Below are 16,198 nucleotides of genomic sequence, written 5' to 3'. Positions count from 1 at the left end.
ACATAAAATTAGAATAATACGTTTGGACAACAGTAGTGTATTTTTCATTAAGTAAGTAGTCTACATTCGCATTTCATTTTAACTACATACGAACTACTTCAAACACGATTAAACCATTAATAGTACCTGCTACCCTTCCTGGCCTCAGAGTTTTGTAATTAACTAAGTAGGATTTGAGGTTTTCGCGGTGGTGAGTCTGAAGATGTCTGTCTTCTGGGTTGTTGTGCCATGTTTTCTGGTAGAAGTTCACCGACGTTTCAGAGGTCTTTGCTGCCTCCATTATCAGGGCGATTAGTCACTTTTAACAGCAGGATGCACCACGTAAATGTGAGGTCAGCATTTAGGTATCTGACCCAGTAATTCGCTTGTCTTGGAGTAAGAGTACTCCTGAGACCTACACAGAAGATTGAAAGCCCATGAGGACTTTTAAAAGCGTGATATATTTTTTGTGGTTAAACTGCTTCCAGTTTGAAGTCTACATTAAAAGTGTTGGTCTAGATTATACAGTCACGTGACGCATAGATTTACGTGAGTGCACAGAAACGTTTGTATATAAAACAAACAGATAATTGCTTGCTATATAAGGAATAAGGAAGTACTTTAACCCAAAAAAGGTGAAATGAGAGGCAAGGTACAAGATTTTAGGTAGAACATAATGATTAATTTCGTGGTTTAAGTTTGTAAAGTACAGGTAATCCGATATTATTACGGTTAATAAAATGTAGGAAATTGCTATTGGTTTTGCATGTATGGGGAAAAAGAATGCATACAGAATTTTAGCAGGAAAAGTTGTCGGAAATATTTAAATTAGAAGAAATATAAAGAAGCTTCATATGGTGATGGATCGAACGTCTCTGTTTAGTGATCAGCACTCGCACATTTCATTCTAAAATTTAGGAAATCCCGGGTTCAAATCTGGGCCTGATTTTTAGTAACATTATTGAGGTTTTCGTGATTTTCAGTAGTATATCAAGTCAAACAACTGTTTGTTTTTTTAAAAAATAGATGGCAGGTTGGTAGGGGGAGTTGGGATCTGAACTACGGTCACGGTGTAACATTACCCATAGCTACCTTCGAATAAAAACGCACTTTCTTCAAGTGAAGGTGAACTCTGATGTTAGTGAAGCAGACTCCAGCACACAACTCCACTCTCGCCGACTAGTGTTTTCAGTTATGAATTTCGCGTTTGCGTTCATCGCTGTATTAAGACAAGATGAAGTCATGACAGCAATCCACAGCTTTGGTCTTGGAAAGCTTTACATTCGATATAACGTGAGTTCAGAGTTTCCTTTCTAAGTTACAAGACAATGAACTTAACTATCGATTTAAAATTTTGTCTTTTTATAAAATGAGCATATGCGTCATCGTTGATGTTATTTAATGTGAAATGTAAATGAGATTCTCTTCACTGTCTATAAAAATATTAAGAATGTGGCTTATTTCGTAATCAGTTTCTACTTTTAAATGATTAACTCCATGGGACAGAGTCGTTCTAGAGAAAATGATAGTCGAACAGGTTATCAAGAAATTCCCCAACTTTCATGGAATATTTATTGCCATGTTCACAAAACCTTATTCTGAGCCAGATAAATCCAGCCCACATCCTCAAAATCAATTTCTTCAATTTTAATTTTAATATTATCCCCCAATCTATATCTAGGTATTTCAGGTGGTCTCTTCCCTTCGTGTTTTCCAAGTAAAATTTTATTCGTGACTCGTCTTTCATGCCTGCTGCATGCCCCAGTTGTTTCATTATTCGTTTATTCGTGCCCCCTTTTATTTGGTGACGATTTCATATCTTATCATGAAGCCTCTGAATGGGCAATATTGTCCATTACCCTGTAACTTCCTCTCTCTCATAGGTCCTAATATCATCGTCTGTTTGACAAGAAATATTCTTAAACAATAACCGGGGTGAGCCAATGTAATACAGAGGCACATAAATAAGAAAGAACTCATTTAAACTCTTATCAATGGTATTTATAATTGCAACTTCTGGTGCTTTGGAAGAAGCTGAAATTATTTTAGGGCGATGATTGACTCAGTTACACGAAATAAACATAAGATTTGATTGACTTTCGATTTGGCTGAAACATTGTGGTTCAGGAAATTTGTCGTCAATTCGATCTTCCGTCCTTAAACGAGCCAGTTTTTAATACACCTTGAATTATATTTCGTAGTAAACGTCGGTAAAAGGAGCGAAGAAATCATTGCAAAGAACGAGGATTCTCGTTAAGGAATATAAGTGGAATGAGTTCCCATAACCCAGAAATATAACATGGAGCCACATTATCGAAAAACGTGTAATTATCTGAAACTTTCTTATGAATTTTCCCCATTGCTCACCTGAGCTTGCAGTAATTAGCTGTCCACTTAATGAGAGAGCGCGACATACTCTACACACATGGTTACTCTTCCACATGCATATAAAGACGGGTCCGACGTTTTCTGTGAACTTCCACAGACAGCCATCAGCAAGAACAGTGCAAATTTTGTTACCAGTAAGGAACAAGGACTTCGGGTTTTGAGGTAGGTCCGATATAAGGCCAGCGTGCCTCAAGATAAATATACTTGACACTTTCACTGCTGATCCGTGGAAACTCTTGACCTAGGTAAATGTCTCCGCTTCTCCAAATGCGTATTTAAAAATATTATATCGAATGCCTTGAGAACATTTAATTTGTTGCTAGAAATGTAATGGCATGACTTTAACTACAAGTTCTGAGAAGAACCTACATTCCTCAGGATGCTTAAATATGTATTTTAGGCTAGAAATATGTTTTAAATAATAATTATACGGTTAACTACACATTTGGTTATTCTAATAATTTTTACTAGAAAGGATAACCATTAGATACGTGAGTTTTCTCAGATATAAACGTACATAATTCGCACCTCGACACGCAACATGTGGTATCTCAATAAGGATAGTCGTTATCCGGGCCTGGATTTAAACCCGGGAAGTCCCGACTACGAAACACGCGACCTCGCCTAAAAAGGAAATGAAAAAGTTGTTCGTTGTAAAATACCAATGTCCCAGTCGTAATAAGAAGTATATGATATAAAGTTAATTGGGACTTGCGGGTGAACAGCAGTCTGCGGACCACCGGTTTATGAATCCTGAATCAGAGCACTCAGTTATCTGGGGCATGCGTAAGGCATCGGATGAAAACAGAGGATGTTTGCGGTGTGACCCCCTGGAGGTAAGCTGCCAGGCCACGCCTCCGCTCGATTTATTTACCTGTTAATTTTCGATAAGAAACAATTGGCAGACTGCACATTGCACATGCCTGTATTTGTTTACCCCTGACGTTATTTTGCGATTACTGTTTCCTGGTTCACAGCTTCGTTCACTTTCTCCAGGACCATTCAGTGAGAGGGAGGAAGACAGGGGCTGTAGTTCCAAGGAGACGTAAAACCAGGTCTGGGGCAAGGCAACGAACGACCCACTTAAACTATCTCCTTCTGGGGTAGAGGCGAAAACTGAGTGCAGAATTATCGTGATGCTTGCAAGAGTCTCAGTTAATGCACCAACGGTGAGTGGCATAGTCAGGAAGCCATGTTACCCGCAGTGAAGGCGGACTTCAGCAGTTGGACGGCGGATCGCACAACATACATGTCTGTGAGTATCGGTGTGCAGAGTCACAAATATCTTGGGCATCTGCAGGCTTAAAGTGGATTAAGTAAATGCTTATAAACTGATGGTTCCAGGACCTCTGATGTTGTGTGGCGACTCAGTTTGTGCAGGTCACTGAATTCTGATCAACATTGTGCCCTACGTAATTTACCACAGCCAGAAAGAAATGCCGTTTTATATTTACCGAAATTTTTGTGAGTTCAACATCTCTGCTTCGTAACCGCTGCCTTTAATTCGGAGAGTGAAAATTTAAAATGCATTTGATTGTTTTAAGAGACTATAAATATCACGCAGGGAATATATTACTCCAAGTATCAAGACATGATCTATGTATTAGACCAGTATATCGGTTTCCGAAATTAAATTACTTGACCGAGTATTAAATCTGATGTAATATGGATGGGGTTGGGGGTTGGGCGTGGGTAACCTAGCGCTTTGAACCTTCTCTACTGCTCCATTGTAAAATACAATCTGCTGGTAGTAGTAAACAACAAATTTCTTTAAACAACGTAAGATTATACTTTTCAGGGGAGTAATTTCGGGCAAAAATGCCAAAGAGCGTCCAAATTTGACTCGAAATAACATGTTTGCTCCTAGGTCTTCATTTGAAGTTTTCCGAGCTAAATTGTATGTGGATTTCTTGTTTCTAACTATGCCCCATATGCGCCGAACGAGTGCCTTAAATAATGTGGCGTGTGTTAACATCTTGCAGAACTTCAGAAGCAGTGGTCACTACACCAAGACGTTCAGTGTAATTTGTGTTTTGATGCTTGAGTTATTTAACAGCGCTTCAGCTGCAGAAATCATATATTACGGCGTCGAATGAGATGAGTAAATGATTATAAAGGTTGCGTATGTAAAGGGGTCTGGTAAGATCTGCTCGTAACTCAGTTCTGCTTGGTGAACAGATGTTGAAACATTTATCAGTCTTAAATGGAGTTACAGACTATAAATTATCGGGCTGAGTCCGTAAAGTGCAGATGTGTGAATAGCGAACTCCTCCTGCTGAAGTTCAAGTGTACTCGAGAACTATCTGGATAAATCCTTTCCATCGACAGTAGTCTGCTGATTTGCATTCATTTGGACAGACTATGGATTCTCGTCGAATACAATACAAGAATATGGATATGTCATATTTGTTTTGCAGACTGACAAAACTAATTAATCTTTATTTAACGAACTTTCTTCAGTTTTAATTCAGATTATAATCATCAAAAATGGTTGGCAGGTAAGTAGTAAGAACCTGTTTAAACGAATTCTTCTGACAATCGCCTTGGAAGGACTGAGAAAGCTACAAATTTAGGACAGCAGAAATTAGAATTGATTGCTTCCAGAATGCAGGTCCATAGCGTTACCGCTGTATAAGCCGGATCGAAAACTAAGACACGGTTGAAAGAACATCACAACCGGATATCAGATGTTAACGCGTCAGAGAACAAAATTTCTTTTCGCGTGACGTAGCACATGACCCCTTAACACCTGAATACAAACGATTATATTGCTTTCTTTATATACACAGATCTTTTCTAGATATTCTGACACGACCTTCTCTGCAGAATAATACGACACAGCTGCATTGTGGCACAATCTCATTTGTTTAGTATTTTCACTTGCAGGATCGAGACAAGTGGAACGAAAAGGCGTAACCTGAAACGAAGTGGTTAGTACTCCCACTGGAGATCTTCTGTCGTGACTCAGGAGTTCTGTGGTTTTCGTCAGCCGCTCTTGTAAAATACTGGCATGGCATCTTAAACTAGACAATAACCGCGGGGGAAAAATGGCTGAAGCGTGAACCAGACCACTCATCTATTTAAGTGCTGAGATTAAGAATGCGTGGAGATATACCTCCACTCCTCATATGTCTACATGGCGCGATGCTTAATTAAGCACCGGGGACAGCTTTACCTTTACATACCGGTGGCATATAACCCATATTTTACACAAAGCTTCAATTGAGATTTATCGAATTTCTCAAAAAATAGTTCATCCTACAAGAACTGGTAGGCCCTATGTGGCTTCCAAATAAGATCTACGGCTTTTATTTGGAAATTGTTTGGTATGATAAATATTTAACAAAATAAATGTAAAATAATTTCAAACTCTATCTACAGAGTGAATAACTTAAAATTTCATATATATCAGAGGTAAGAAAACCATGAATAACAAGTAAAAATTGTATACATGGGAGGAAATACTAAAAATTATCTTGAATAGAGAGGGTGTGTGTGTGGACTGGGTACAGAGGCAGGGCCTTGTGAACATGATAATGAATTACTGGTTTCCATAAACGACAGGATGTGTGTGTAGTTGTTTCTTTTCTCCCAAGCAACAGGTGGACTTAAAGACAAAGTAAGTAAACATTTCCCTTGTCGGTTTTGTTATAGATTTTCATCTTAATGTCCTTCCTCCTGGCCACCAGGACAGTTGGTGTTACTGTAAACACTCTCGGCTCAGCAGACTGGCAGCCATCAAATAGGAACACGAAACTGGTTCAGCGGGTTCCGAGTTCAGATACCATATCAGTCATGAGACCTCCTCCACCACCCGCTCAAGAACTGAGGCCACGAATCCATCCACGACCTCCAGATCCTTCAGTGACATCACATAGTAGACATCCAGTCAGTCAGCGGCCATTCATACTTCCAGCTGTGTCATTTTCACAGTTTCCAAGCTATCAAGATGATAGAATTATTCATTCAAATTTTGCTCAATTTCCTCAAGGAACCTTTAAACAGAACAATTCACCTGAACATCTAAGGCAACAGTTTGCTTTTAATCAGAACGTCGTGGATTCTACAAGTCGGAAACCTCAGCAATTCGGTAATCCATCGGACAGTTCTATATCAGAATCCATTGTCACCAAGCAGCTGGAAAATTTCCCGCATAGACAACAATTACAGTTTTCAAGTCCTGTTTTCCATCAAGGCCTTAAGCAACAACTGACTGGATCAGACACACAGAACTCGTTAAAGCTAAATCAAAGCCGATTTGTACAAAACACAATTCCGTCAAGAAACACGTGGAACCAAAACGGGAGAGATCATGAGAATTTGTCGCAAATAGTTGAGAATTTTGGAAAACTTCAGCACACCGCGACTGTGCCTCAAGCCTCTCCATCGAGTGAACAAAAACACGCGCTTGTAAATTTTCCAAACAACTTAAACTTCCGCAATCTGGAGCCCGATGTGCAGTTTACACAGAGTATAGAGGCCAGTGAACATCATTCGACGTATCATGCCCCGCCGGACGAGATGCTGCATTCCGTTCAACTGCCCTCAGCGATAAGAATAACAAATCCTCCGGTGCTTGGGCCAGGCACGAGGTCGCTTTCAGAAAATCAACTCGGGACTACTTCCGCTCCAGATATTAAAAAGAAAGTAACTTTGAAAGATATTCTTGATGAGGACTGTCCGAAAGCTAAAGAAATGGGGTATTGCGCGTCACCGCCCAGGTATCCTTCGTAAGTATCTTGAATTATATATTTTTTTTATTCCCGACTCCTTAATATCTGTTTTTCTGGAGGAACACACTGCCTCCATTTTCACCTGATCGCTGATGATGGAGGCAATATGTTACTCTGAAACGTTGACATCTGCCTGTAAGTCCACACAGCTATACAGCATTAAGGCCAGAATCAACACTTAATCATCATTCAGATCTCAAATCTCAAATCTCAAATTTAATATTCTTGAAGAAGAACTTTCAATTTGGAAAGTGACTTGTCCATTCATCATCACTGATTGCGACTTATAGAAGATGGTAATTTAGGATCAATTTATAATTTATTTTCCTTTTGAAGGCAACAGATATCACAACTGATAACACGGTGTGCAGACTTATTGAAGTTCATGTACGCGCCAGTACCTGAAGACTTGAATGACGAATATGCAGGGAACACTAGCACACATTCCTTTAACGGTACCAGGAACATGGAGCGTGGAAACAGACATGTAAGAGGAAAGAAACTGCTGCTTCTTGAACCCATATAACTGAATGTCCCCCCCCCCCAAATTATACACATTTAGTCATAAGTCATTTAATTACTGGCATTAAATGCACCTACAAGAATTAGTTTTCCTTAATATAGGTTATTAAGATTGAAAATTTGGAGATTTTTAAAACTGGTGTTGGTCAGAGATCAGTAAAACATTTTCAATAACAAATTTAACTTTTAAGTCATTAATTACGAACTTCAAACAAGAAACAGTTTTGACCAGGAAAATGGTCTCAAGTTTTCTCAATTTGTATCAGTCATTTTGCACGCTTTCAGAATTGTTTGCTTTTATTGATAATTGTGGCGTTTTAAATATGGGGACAGAATGTAAACAAATTCAGTCCAAAATTGTAGAAAGTACTGCAATTCTTTCGAGTTTAATAAAATGAAATTTGAATTATATGATCTGGAATTTACGAATATTGCGCAATATTAATAATGATAAATATGTACGAAACGACGCTCTGGTTCTGCTTAAGCTAGTCTTCACGGTAATAAATAGCACAAATGATGACAGGTTTGGTCGTGGGCTCAGCCAGGGAACTTGCAGCAGAGAGTGTGTGACTCGGAGAGGCATCGAATCGAACCTGGGTACGTGCTGGAATCACCCAGCTCGCGGTGGTACGTCGTGCTACAGGGCGCCTCCGTGACGCAGAGCGTCGTGCTCGACAAGTGCCGCGGCGTCGGAAAGCCGTGCTCTGCCACGAGGTGTACACTCAGCGGTGGCTTCAAGAACAATGTAGCCAAAGGAAGTAGTTGCGTCCAGCGATACTCCTACTCACACTTGGTGACGTGGGACCCGGACAAACCAGACCTCTGCCCTAGGATAAGGGTCTTTCGATTTCCAACAGCTTGTGTGTGTTACTTAACAAGCGCGTATAAAAGTGACTCCAAATGAGAAAGCCAAGAGGAAGGTTTTGCAGCAAAAACAAAAAAAAGAAACACAACTTTTACTTTTTTGTGTTTAGAATTATAAATTATATTTGTGACTGTATAAATTTGTGTATATCTTTTATAATGTCAAGTATTTAAATTTATAAAATATTCACGAACCATTAGAGCAAATTTCTGAGCCACTTTTTATGGATCACAAACATAAAAAAGATGTATAATTGAAAGTATTGGACTCCGGCGCATAACACCAAGCAAATCTAAATTGTAATGATTTATTGTGGATCATCAAGAAATAAATATAATAATATGTGGTCACAAGTCAATAGGATGAAGAAATATTATTACTTACGAGGTAACATAATAAAACACAAAAAAATAGGTACAGAAAAGAATATTTAATATTATGTTATTAAATATACACATCTATTTAAAGAAATTAAACATTTAGCAAGGGAAAAAACTTCCATAAAAATTAATTACAAAAAAGATGGAACAATCATTTGACAGAAATCAAGTCATTTAACTTGTGAAATGGAAATATGAGGCTGGCAAGAAGTTGGAAGTTGAAACAACCTATTACAAAGCTTTTCTTTTTAATTTAGTCCCTGCTTAATCTGGAGTCAGGGTTATCGTGATTTAGTCTGTGACCATCGTCCAAGATTAAAATGCACATGACATTTCAAAAACTGGGTCTGTTTTCATCTTCAGGTATTTGGGGCAGGGGCTCCTACTCTGTTGGGTCCAATAGAAAGAGCTAGTCTCGATCACTGTGCCAGTCCAAGGTCCAAGGAGAAGAGGAGTTTACTGGAATTTGAATACGTGACAAACTACAGTTTTTTAACTTTAAAACTGTTGGGATTGTCACGCTGACCCCAAGTGAGCCACAACATAATTTCCGTGAATATTTGGGTATGTCTAACAGAGGACCCAAAAAGCTTAAAAGACATGAGAAAAGATGTAAGGTCATTTTATTTTTAAAAGAATATGAATAAGCAATAGCAACAGAAGTCAGATTTAATACCAATTTAATGAAATAATGAAACTTTCAGTGGGAGAGTTGTTGTTGTTGCTGTTGGTTGACCACAGATTCCTGAAACTGTACTTATTCTTTTGATTTTCTAACAAAGCTATGCAATTATGTCCTTGAACAACAGATAATTCTAAAAATAAGGTAAAATGCGGTATCAATTCTGTCATACGCATACCCAGAGAATAAAAAGAAACTCTACATTTGACAAATAAATTTAAAATAATTTTGGCTGCATTTAACAATGTAAATATAAGATATTAAATGGAAAATTCATAGCAAATCTCTTTCATGTCTCTTGCAGAATATCTACGCGTAACTTTTTATGAAATACAAATTACACTAATTGGCTGCCATTATTATTTCTTGTGTTGGATGAACCAGTCTTAACGCAGTAAATGGACATGAAGTGAAAGGGTCATTTATCTTACCATCTAAGAAGTCATGCACTGCAAATGTTTGACCTATCATTTCACAGAAGTGTGTCAGTGGAAGAAAAATGTATTACAATCAGCCACAAGAGTCTGGTTTTACAATATGAGGTAATATTTTATATTTTCAGTCTGACATATATTTTCAATCCTTTAATAGTATGCTTCGTCACTGTACTGATCAACACAGATAGCTTCAGAGTTCAAGTCATCCATTTCTGTAAAATAAAATAGAATAAAACTTCAATCGTTGGAAAGTGATATGATGTTTCCAACTACTGTAACGAGATTTGGGAAAAAATATTTATGTTGTTGTTATTATGCATAGGACCAACATACTGATTTTCACCTAACCTTCACGTTTCTTCTAGTGCCAACTATAAATCTAAATTAAACAAATTTCTGAAGTGGGCATGATGCTGAAGCTTCAGTCTCTGTAAAAGGTTGGACTTGCTAGATCGACTGGCTGATCGGCTATTACGTTCTCAAGAAGGATTTTTTTTATGGAGTTAGCTTTGTTACAATTCTAAAGTCATGGGACATTAAGAATGAATATGAATACAAATCATAGTAAAGCAGAACTAAACAAGCATTTTAATAGGAAGATTAATCATATTTTGGGGCATAACTTTAATTATGTTATTTATGTTTGTACATTTTGAAATAAGATGCTGGACTGAAAATTCAATAACAAATAGAAAAGAAATGCAAATATTGTTGTAATTTGTAATGGATTAATTCTTAAGTAATAATATTTATCTACATAGTTTCTTTGTACATGAAAAACCATTACAAAGAATATTTATAAAAAGACAAAGGTACGAATTTTAATCTCAAGTATGGAAATAACTATGTTATCTGTGGGGGCAGTTAACTACTACAAAAAGAGATGTAATAAAACTTAGTATTCACTCTTTTTCTAACAGAAATGGTGGTGATACAAGAGAATCTTTGTGAGACTTTTATGTGAATTAGTGGGGCTCTTTTTGTAGTAATGACGTTTTTATTTTTAGTTTAGTATATCTTTCTGATAAATTATAAAAAAATATTCTGCCAAGCTGTAAGTCATCAAGATAAGAAAAGTTCCATAAGCCAAGTTTTCAGAAGTAACTCACCGGAATTGCGAACATACACTACTTCGCTAGGATTCTTGTCTTCCCCTTTCCTTTGGCAGTGTGACACAAACTTTGATATTGCAGGAACAAGCAGAAGAGAAGTAGCCAATATAATTACCATGCCAATCCACAGTAAATTTGTCTTGTCTGCTAACCATAAGCCTGCCTGTACTCTGAGGATAAAATTGGTATGTAATCAGATTCTTAATATATTTTATTTCTGAATTATGTAACAGCTTTTAGAGTAAAAATTATGGCCATTTAGTTCCAGATAATGCATATTAGTGTTTTATGAGCAGATGATTTCAGGCAATATAATTCCCTGCAATTATTTGGTATTTGAAAGATAAAAAATAAAATACAAGCCATCATTGTCTTAATGTACTGTAAAATGATTAGATCAACTCACTATGTTATGAAACAAAGGTTGTTAGTACAGCTTTAAATTTCTGGCACAAATGTCTAAAAGCATTAAGAATACTTACTGTACTATGTTAGCAACTGGATAATCTTGAATGTAGTCAATCTGCATGCTACAGTCTGTACTAGTCCATCCTTCATGGCATTCACAGGTTCTGTTTACAGTACAATTTCCATTGATACAGCCACCAGGACACTTAACCTCACATCTGTTACTCAATTTTAAGTCAACAACAAAGCCATCATGACATACACACATGTTTGGAGCTGTACATTCTCCATTAACACAACCACTGGGACAAGATGGGACACATACATGAAGATTATTACTCTTCTTATAGCCTTGATGACATGTGCAAACATTTGGTGCAGTGCAGATACCATTGACACAAGTCTCACTACAGATGGGTTCACACTTTGAGTCATTTTCAGGACGTTTTGTGTAACCCTCATGGCAATTACACAAATTTGGTGCTACACAGTTAGAGTTAACACATGGTTCATCACAAACTGGAAAGCATCTGTTAGATTCTTTTACATTTTTGACAGCATAACCAGAATAGCATCTACAGACATCAGGTTCAGAGCATTCTCCATTGACACATTCTTCTTCACATGTCGGAATACAGTGGTTTGGTTGTGTTATGTTGTTTGTGTAACCATCGTAGCAAGTACATTTGTTTGGAGCAGTACAGTTACCGTTAATACATTCAGAAGTACAATTTGGCATACAGATGTTTGGATTGTCTTCATCTTCCATGTATCCTTCATGGCATACACATTTGTCTTCGGATGAGAACCTACCATTTGTACATTCTTCATTGTAGAGTGGTACACATGTTTGTGTGTTTTCTGAATCCTTTGTGTATCCAGCAAAGCATGTACAGTTGTTTGGCTGTGTGCATTCACCATTGATACATTCTTCATCACATTTTGGTATGCAATCAGAAGAATTTGACAAGCTTTTTTTGGCATATCCTTCGTTGCATACACACACATCTGGTCCTTTGCATTGACCATTAATACAACCATTTTTGCATCCTGGCACACATTCATAGTTATGATTCTTTATAAAACCCTCATTACACTCACAAGTGAAAGGGGCAATACACTTGCCATTCTGACACCCACCAGGGCATGCAGGAATGCACTTATAGGGGTCAGTGTGATCCTTTATATAACCATTCTTGCAAATGCAGATATCTGGTGCTAAGCATTCACCATTTACACAACCGCTTTTGCAGAAGGGAACACATTCATGAGTTTTATTTTTATTCAAGGTATAACCTTCATCACAAATACAGCTGTTATCTTCTGCACAGTGACCGTGTTGACATTGACATGCTGTGATGCACAAAATTCCAAGCTTCACAAAACCATCATTGCAAGTGCAAACATCAGGGGCCAAACAGCGTCCATTCTGGCAGCCTCCTGGACAGAAAGGTACGCACTGATTTCTCCCATTCTTTACATATCCACTTTTGCAAGAGCATGTATTAGGAGCTGAACAGTGGTGACTTGGTGGACAACCTCCATTGCATCTAGGGACACATTCATCTGCAGAATTTTTCCTGTATCCCTCACAGCATTCTTCAACTGCTCCATGTTCTCTGAAACAGAGACATTAAATATTAATTTCAGGTTCTAACATTTACTGACTTTTAGGGAATTAAATTTTCTGTTATTTTAAATCTGTAGGTGGATGCTGATATCAAGCTTGTTTATCAAAACAGGTAATATACTAATACATAAGTAAACAGAGTAACTGTAGATATACTTTAATGCATTAATTTTACTTTCCAATTCAAACAGTTTATCAGTATTATGATTACATGTATTAAGAAAACAAGGTTCCCAACTTACTGGCTTGATTAATATATACATTCATATATATATATTGCTTTAAGTTGAGGTGAAGATACTATATTGCTACTGGGGGGGGACAGGGGCACTGTTTATTCAAAATATGCAATAATCATCACACACGTGAATAGAAAAAATGTGTAATATGCACTTCCTGTGGTAAGCCACAATGTGATAATATTTTATCTGTATGACATGCATTATATTTTACTCACAAACAAATGAGTCACCTATGTGGTTTTTCAAGCAGATTTCTTGTGTAGATCAGGTAGATCAGAGAATGTCACATAATAAAATGAGACAAATTAATCAATAATATCCTTTTCAAATTTCAGAGGAACTGGGTTAACCTAGTGACATAGTTTGCCATGTTTTTGTGTATGGTTTGCCTCCTCATCAAGTATTATGGTGGTTAAACTAAGGAAGGTAAAGTGCCAGAATTGCAGCATGCATGAGGGAGATGAGTAATGTATACAGATTTTGGTCAAAAAACTGAAGGGAAGAACCTACCAGGAAGAACTAGATGTAGATGTGAAGGTGTAATCAGGATTTAAGTAACCCAGGATACAATTATGAGCACTGTAATGAATCATTGTGTAATGGGGAATTTGATTAGTTGACCAAGTATTAATTTCTCGATAAGAATTATTCTCTATGGAAAATGTCACGAAGGACTCAAAGATCATAAGTGATTGGATATTGTTATATTGTTGCTGCATATAAGTTGTCTTTATGGAACACTGTTTGTGTACACAGTAAGCAGATAGCCGTGTTCCTGGAAGTAGAACATTTCAATGACAAGCTGTTAACTAAACAACACGGAAGTGGATAATGCTCTGTTGGACTTTTATCTACTAAAAAAGCAGGAATAATGTGACTTGATGTCACACATTTGCTGCATGTTATCAATTTATTTGTTTGTTTGTCTGCTTGCTTTATATCGTACATCATATTTTCTATGCTAGACCCACAAATATTGGTTGATATCAAGATGATTTTTGATTTGGCAGTAGACCTATCAGCTACAGATATTGATTGATTGACCTAACTCTTGTAGACTGAGTGGAAAGCTTTCATGAATCATCCCGGTTTCCTGCCTTTAAAACCAAAAGCTTCCGTATTTTTCAAACAGAGCTTAACGGTTGCACTTAAGAGTTTTTCAGAAGACTGAACCGGATTCTGTTATCAGGAGTGATAACAGAGGAATAAGAATAATACTTCATTAAGAGAATAAGCCTATATTTTATGTGTCAGTAAGAAGTGCTCAAGTAAATTGTTGATTTAAATCATTCTAATCATGCACCTGTCTGGATTATTCAACATGATTATGCATGTAAATTGTTGATACCCAATTATTTTCTTGTCATAAGGACACACTTTCCTGATCAGGAAAGTGTGTCCTTACGGCTGCTTAGTAACTAATTCCATGGATCACAGTTCTTGAAAAGCTAATAGTTTCATTGTTTTTTTTAAGTATTATCTTAATGTTATTTAAATAAATCGGAAATTAGTCATATGTATGTTAGTGAATTTTAACAGTTTTTCTCGTGGCGGCAATTGAATTTTTAGTTTGGTGAGTAAGACCTGGTGTAACTTTATGTCCAGCAGATGGCAGAAAAATGGAACATTTATTTTCTTTGATTGAGATGTCAAGTGTTCACGGTGGCGTGTATGAATGTGGCTGTCCAGCGTTGTTGTGCCAAGTAGTCTGGTAAAGGGTTTAGTCATCGCCCTAATGGCGGAGGGGAAAAGTGCCTCCGAAACGTCGGTAAATTGCCAGACTACACTTTGAGACTGTCCCTTTACTTACTTTGCTGTTTTCCACGTTCTCTTAAGCTAAATTCTCATGGCAAAAATGTAACGTACTGTGACGCCCAAGAAAGCTTCTGACCAAGCTGGTCGAAAATGAAATGTCCTTGGCAGTGCATTAAATATTTCAGTTCCAAAACAAGGAATAAGTAATTTTTTCGAGATACTGGTACACTAATTTATTTGATTGATAGGAGTGCCAAATGTGTTTAGCGTTTCTCGTTCTTCACACAAAGAACGCATAGAATGTCCCACCTAAAATTTTATATAAAAAAATATGTTATTGTTTCTTGGACATTCACTGGAAGAAACTCACCTATTTGTTACACATACACCTTGTCTGGCGGTGGCTTGGCCAATCCAGGACTCCGTTACCACGAGCAAGAGGAGAGGCGTCAAAGACAGATCCATTTCTGAACAGCATTTAGAACAGACTGAACGCCGTATGACAGAGATTGAGCTCCTGCGATATTCCGGATGCGATAATGATATCCTGGGTACAAGTCGCGACTTAAACTCCACGTATTATTATAGCAGAAGGGCGCAATAAGTTCAAAATGGAGGGTGTAGGCTTCAGAACTGTCAGTGTATTAGAGATTTACATAGTGACTGGAGTACAAACCTCGCAATTCAATTTTCGACTTTCGCTAGGGCTAAGAAGTGGATTTTCACAGACACAGATTTTATTCAGGACTTCCAATCCCCTTTATAATCCATGTCACACTTCCTCCATTGATAATAAAATATAAGACTTCTAAAAAGATAAACATTTTTCCACAGTCATTTATAATTATAAAATTATTTGAAGTCACAACTAATGCTTTTTTCCCCCAAAGAGGTTAATAGCATGATGCGTCTTTGTGCCGAAATATTTGTAGGAGTATTTCTATAATTACAAACTTGTCAAAGTTTAAGGGAATGGATGGACCTTTTGTGGGGGGGGGGGGGGTGTCGATCAGTAATACAATTTGTTGCATCATTATCTTTGAAAAACGCATTGTAAGTAAA

General features: G+C 37.3%; 2 protein-coding genes across 5 annotated transcripts; one reads left to right on the top strand and one right to left on the bottom strand.

Moving 5' to 3' along the window:
* The first annotated feature begins 1,097 nt into the window (after positions 1–1,097).
* On the top strand, positions 1,098–8,848 carry LOC110838499 (uncharacterized). Of its 4 annotated transcripts, none has more exons than XM_087355189.1 (5): positions 1,098–1,272; positions 3,345–3,536; positions 6,022–7,097; positions 7,437–7,587; positions 8,149–8,848. In XM_087355189.1, exons 2-5 carry the CDS (start codon positions 3,504–3,506, stop codon positions 8,527–8,529), a joined length of 1,641 nt encoding a protein of 546 aa, XP_087211315.1. In that variant the 5' UTR covers positions 1,098–1,272; positions 3,345–3,503; the 3' UTR covers positions 8,530–8,848. The 4 variants fall into 4 exon arrangements, with proteins under 4 accessions (XP_087211315.1, XP_087211314.1, XP_087211316.1 ...); XM_087355188.1 differs by having other exon boundaries at positions 1,105–1,272; positions 3,345–3,622; XM_087355190.1 differs by lacking the exons at positions 1,098–1,272; positions 3,345–3,536 and adding an exon at positions 4,790–4,865.
* Positions 8,849–8,901: 53 nt separating this feature from the next.
* LOC110838507 (uncharacterized) lies at positions 8,902–15,827 on the bottom strand. Its single transcript, XM_087355187.1, has 4 exons — positions 15,507–15,827; positions 11,584–13,128; positions 11,099–11,271; positions 8,902–10,201 (listed from the first exon to the last, which is right to left on the bottom strand). Exons 1-4 carry the CDS (start codon positions 15,599–15,601, stop codon positions 10,137–10,139), a joined length of 1,878 nt encoding a protein of 625 aa, XP_087211313.1. The 5' UTR covers positions 15,602–15,827; the 3' UTR covers positions 8,902–10,136.
* Positions 15,828–16,198: the final 371 nt, after the last annotated feature.

The sequence above is a fragment of the Zootermopsis nevadensis genome, unplaced genomic scaffold (assembly GCF_977971745.1).
Source record: "Zootermopsis nevadensis isolate Lab colony 2312 unplaced genomic scaffold, Znev_1.0 Znev_ptg000024l, whole genome shotgun sequence".
In the NCBI taxonomy this organism is placed as follows: domain Eukaryota; kingdom Metazoa; phylum Arthropoda; class Insecta; order Blattodea; family Termopsidae; genus Zootermopsis; species Zootermopsis nevadensis.
The sequence above is the reverse complement of the archived record's forward strand: the minus strand, read 5'-3'. Positions and strand labels throughout refer to the sequence as shown.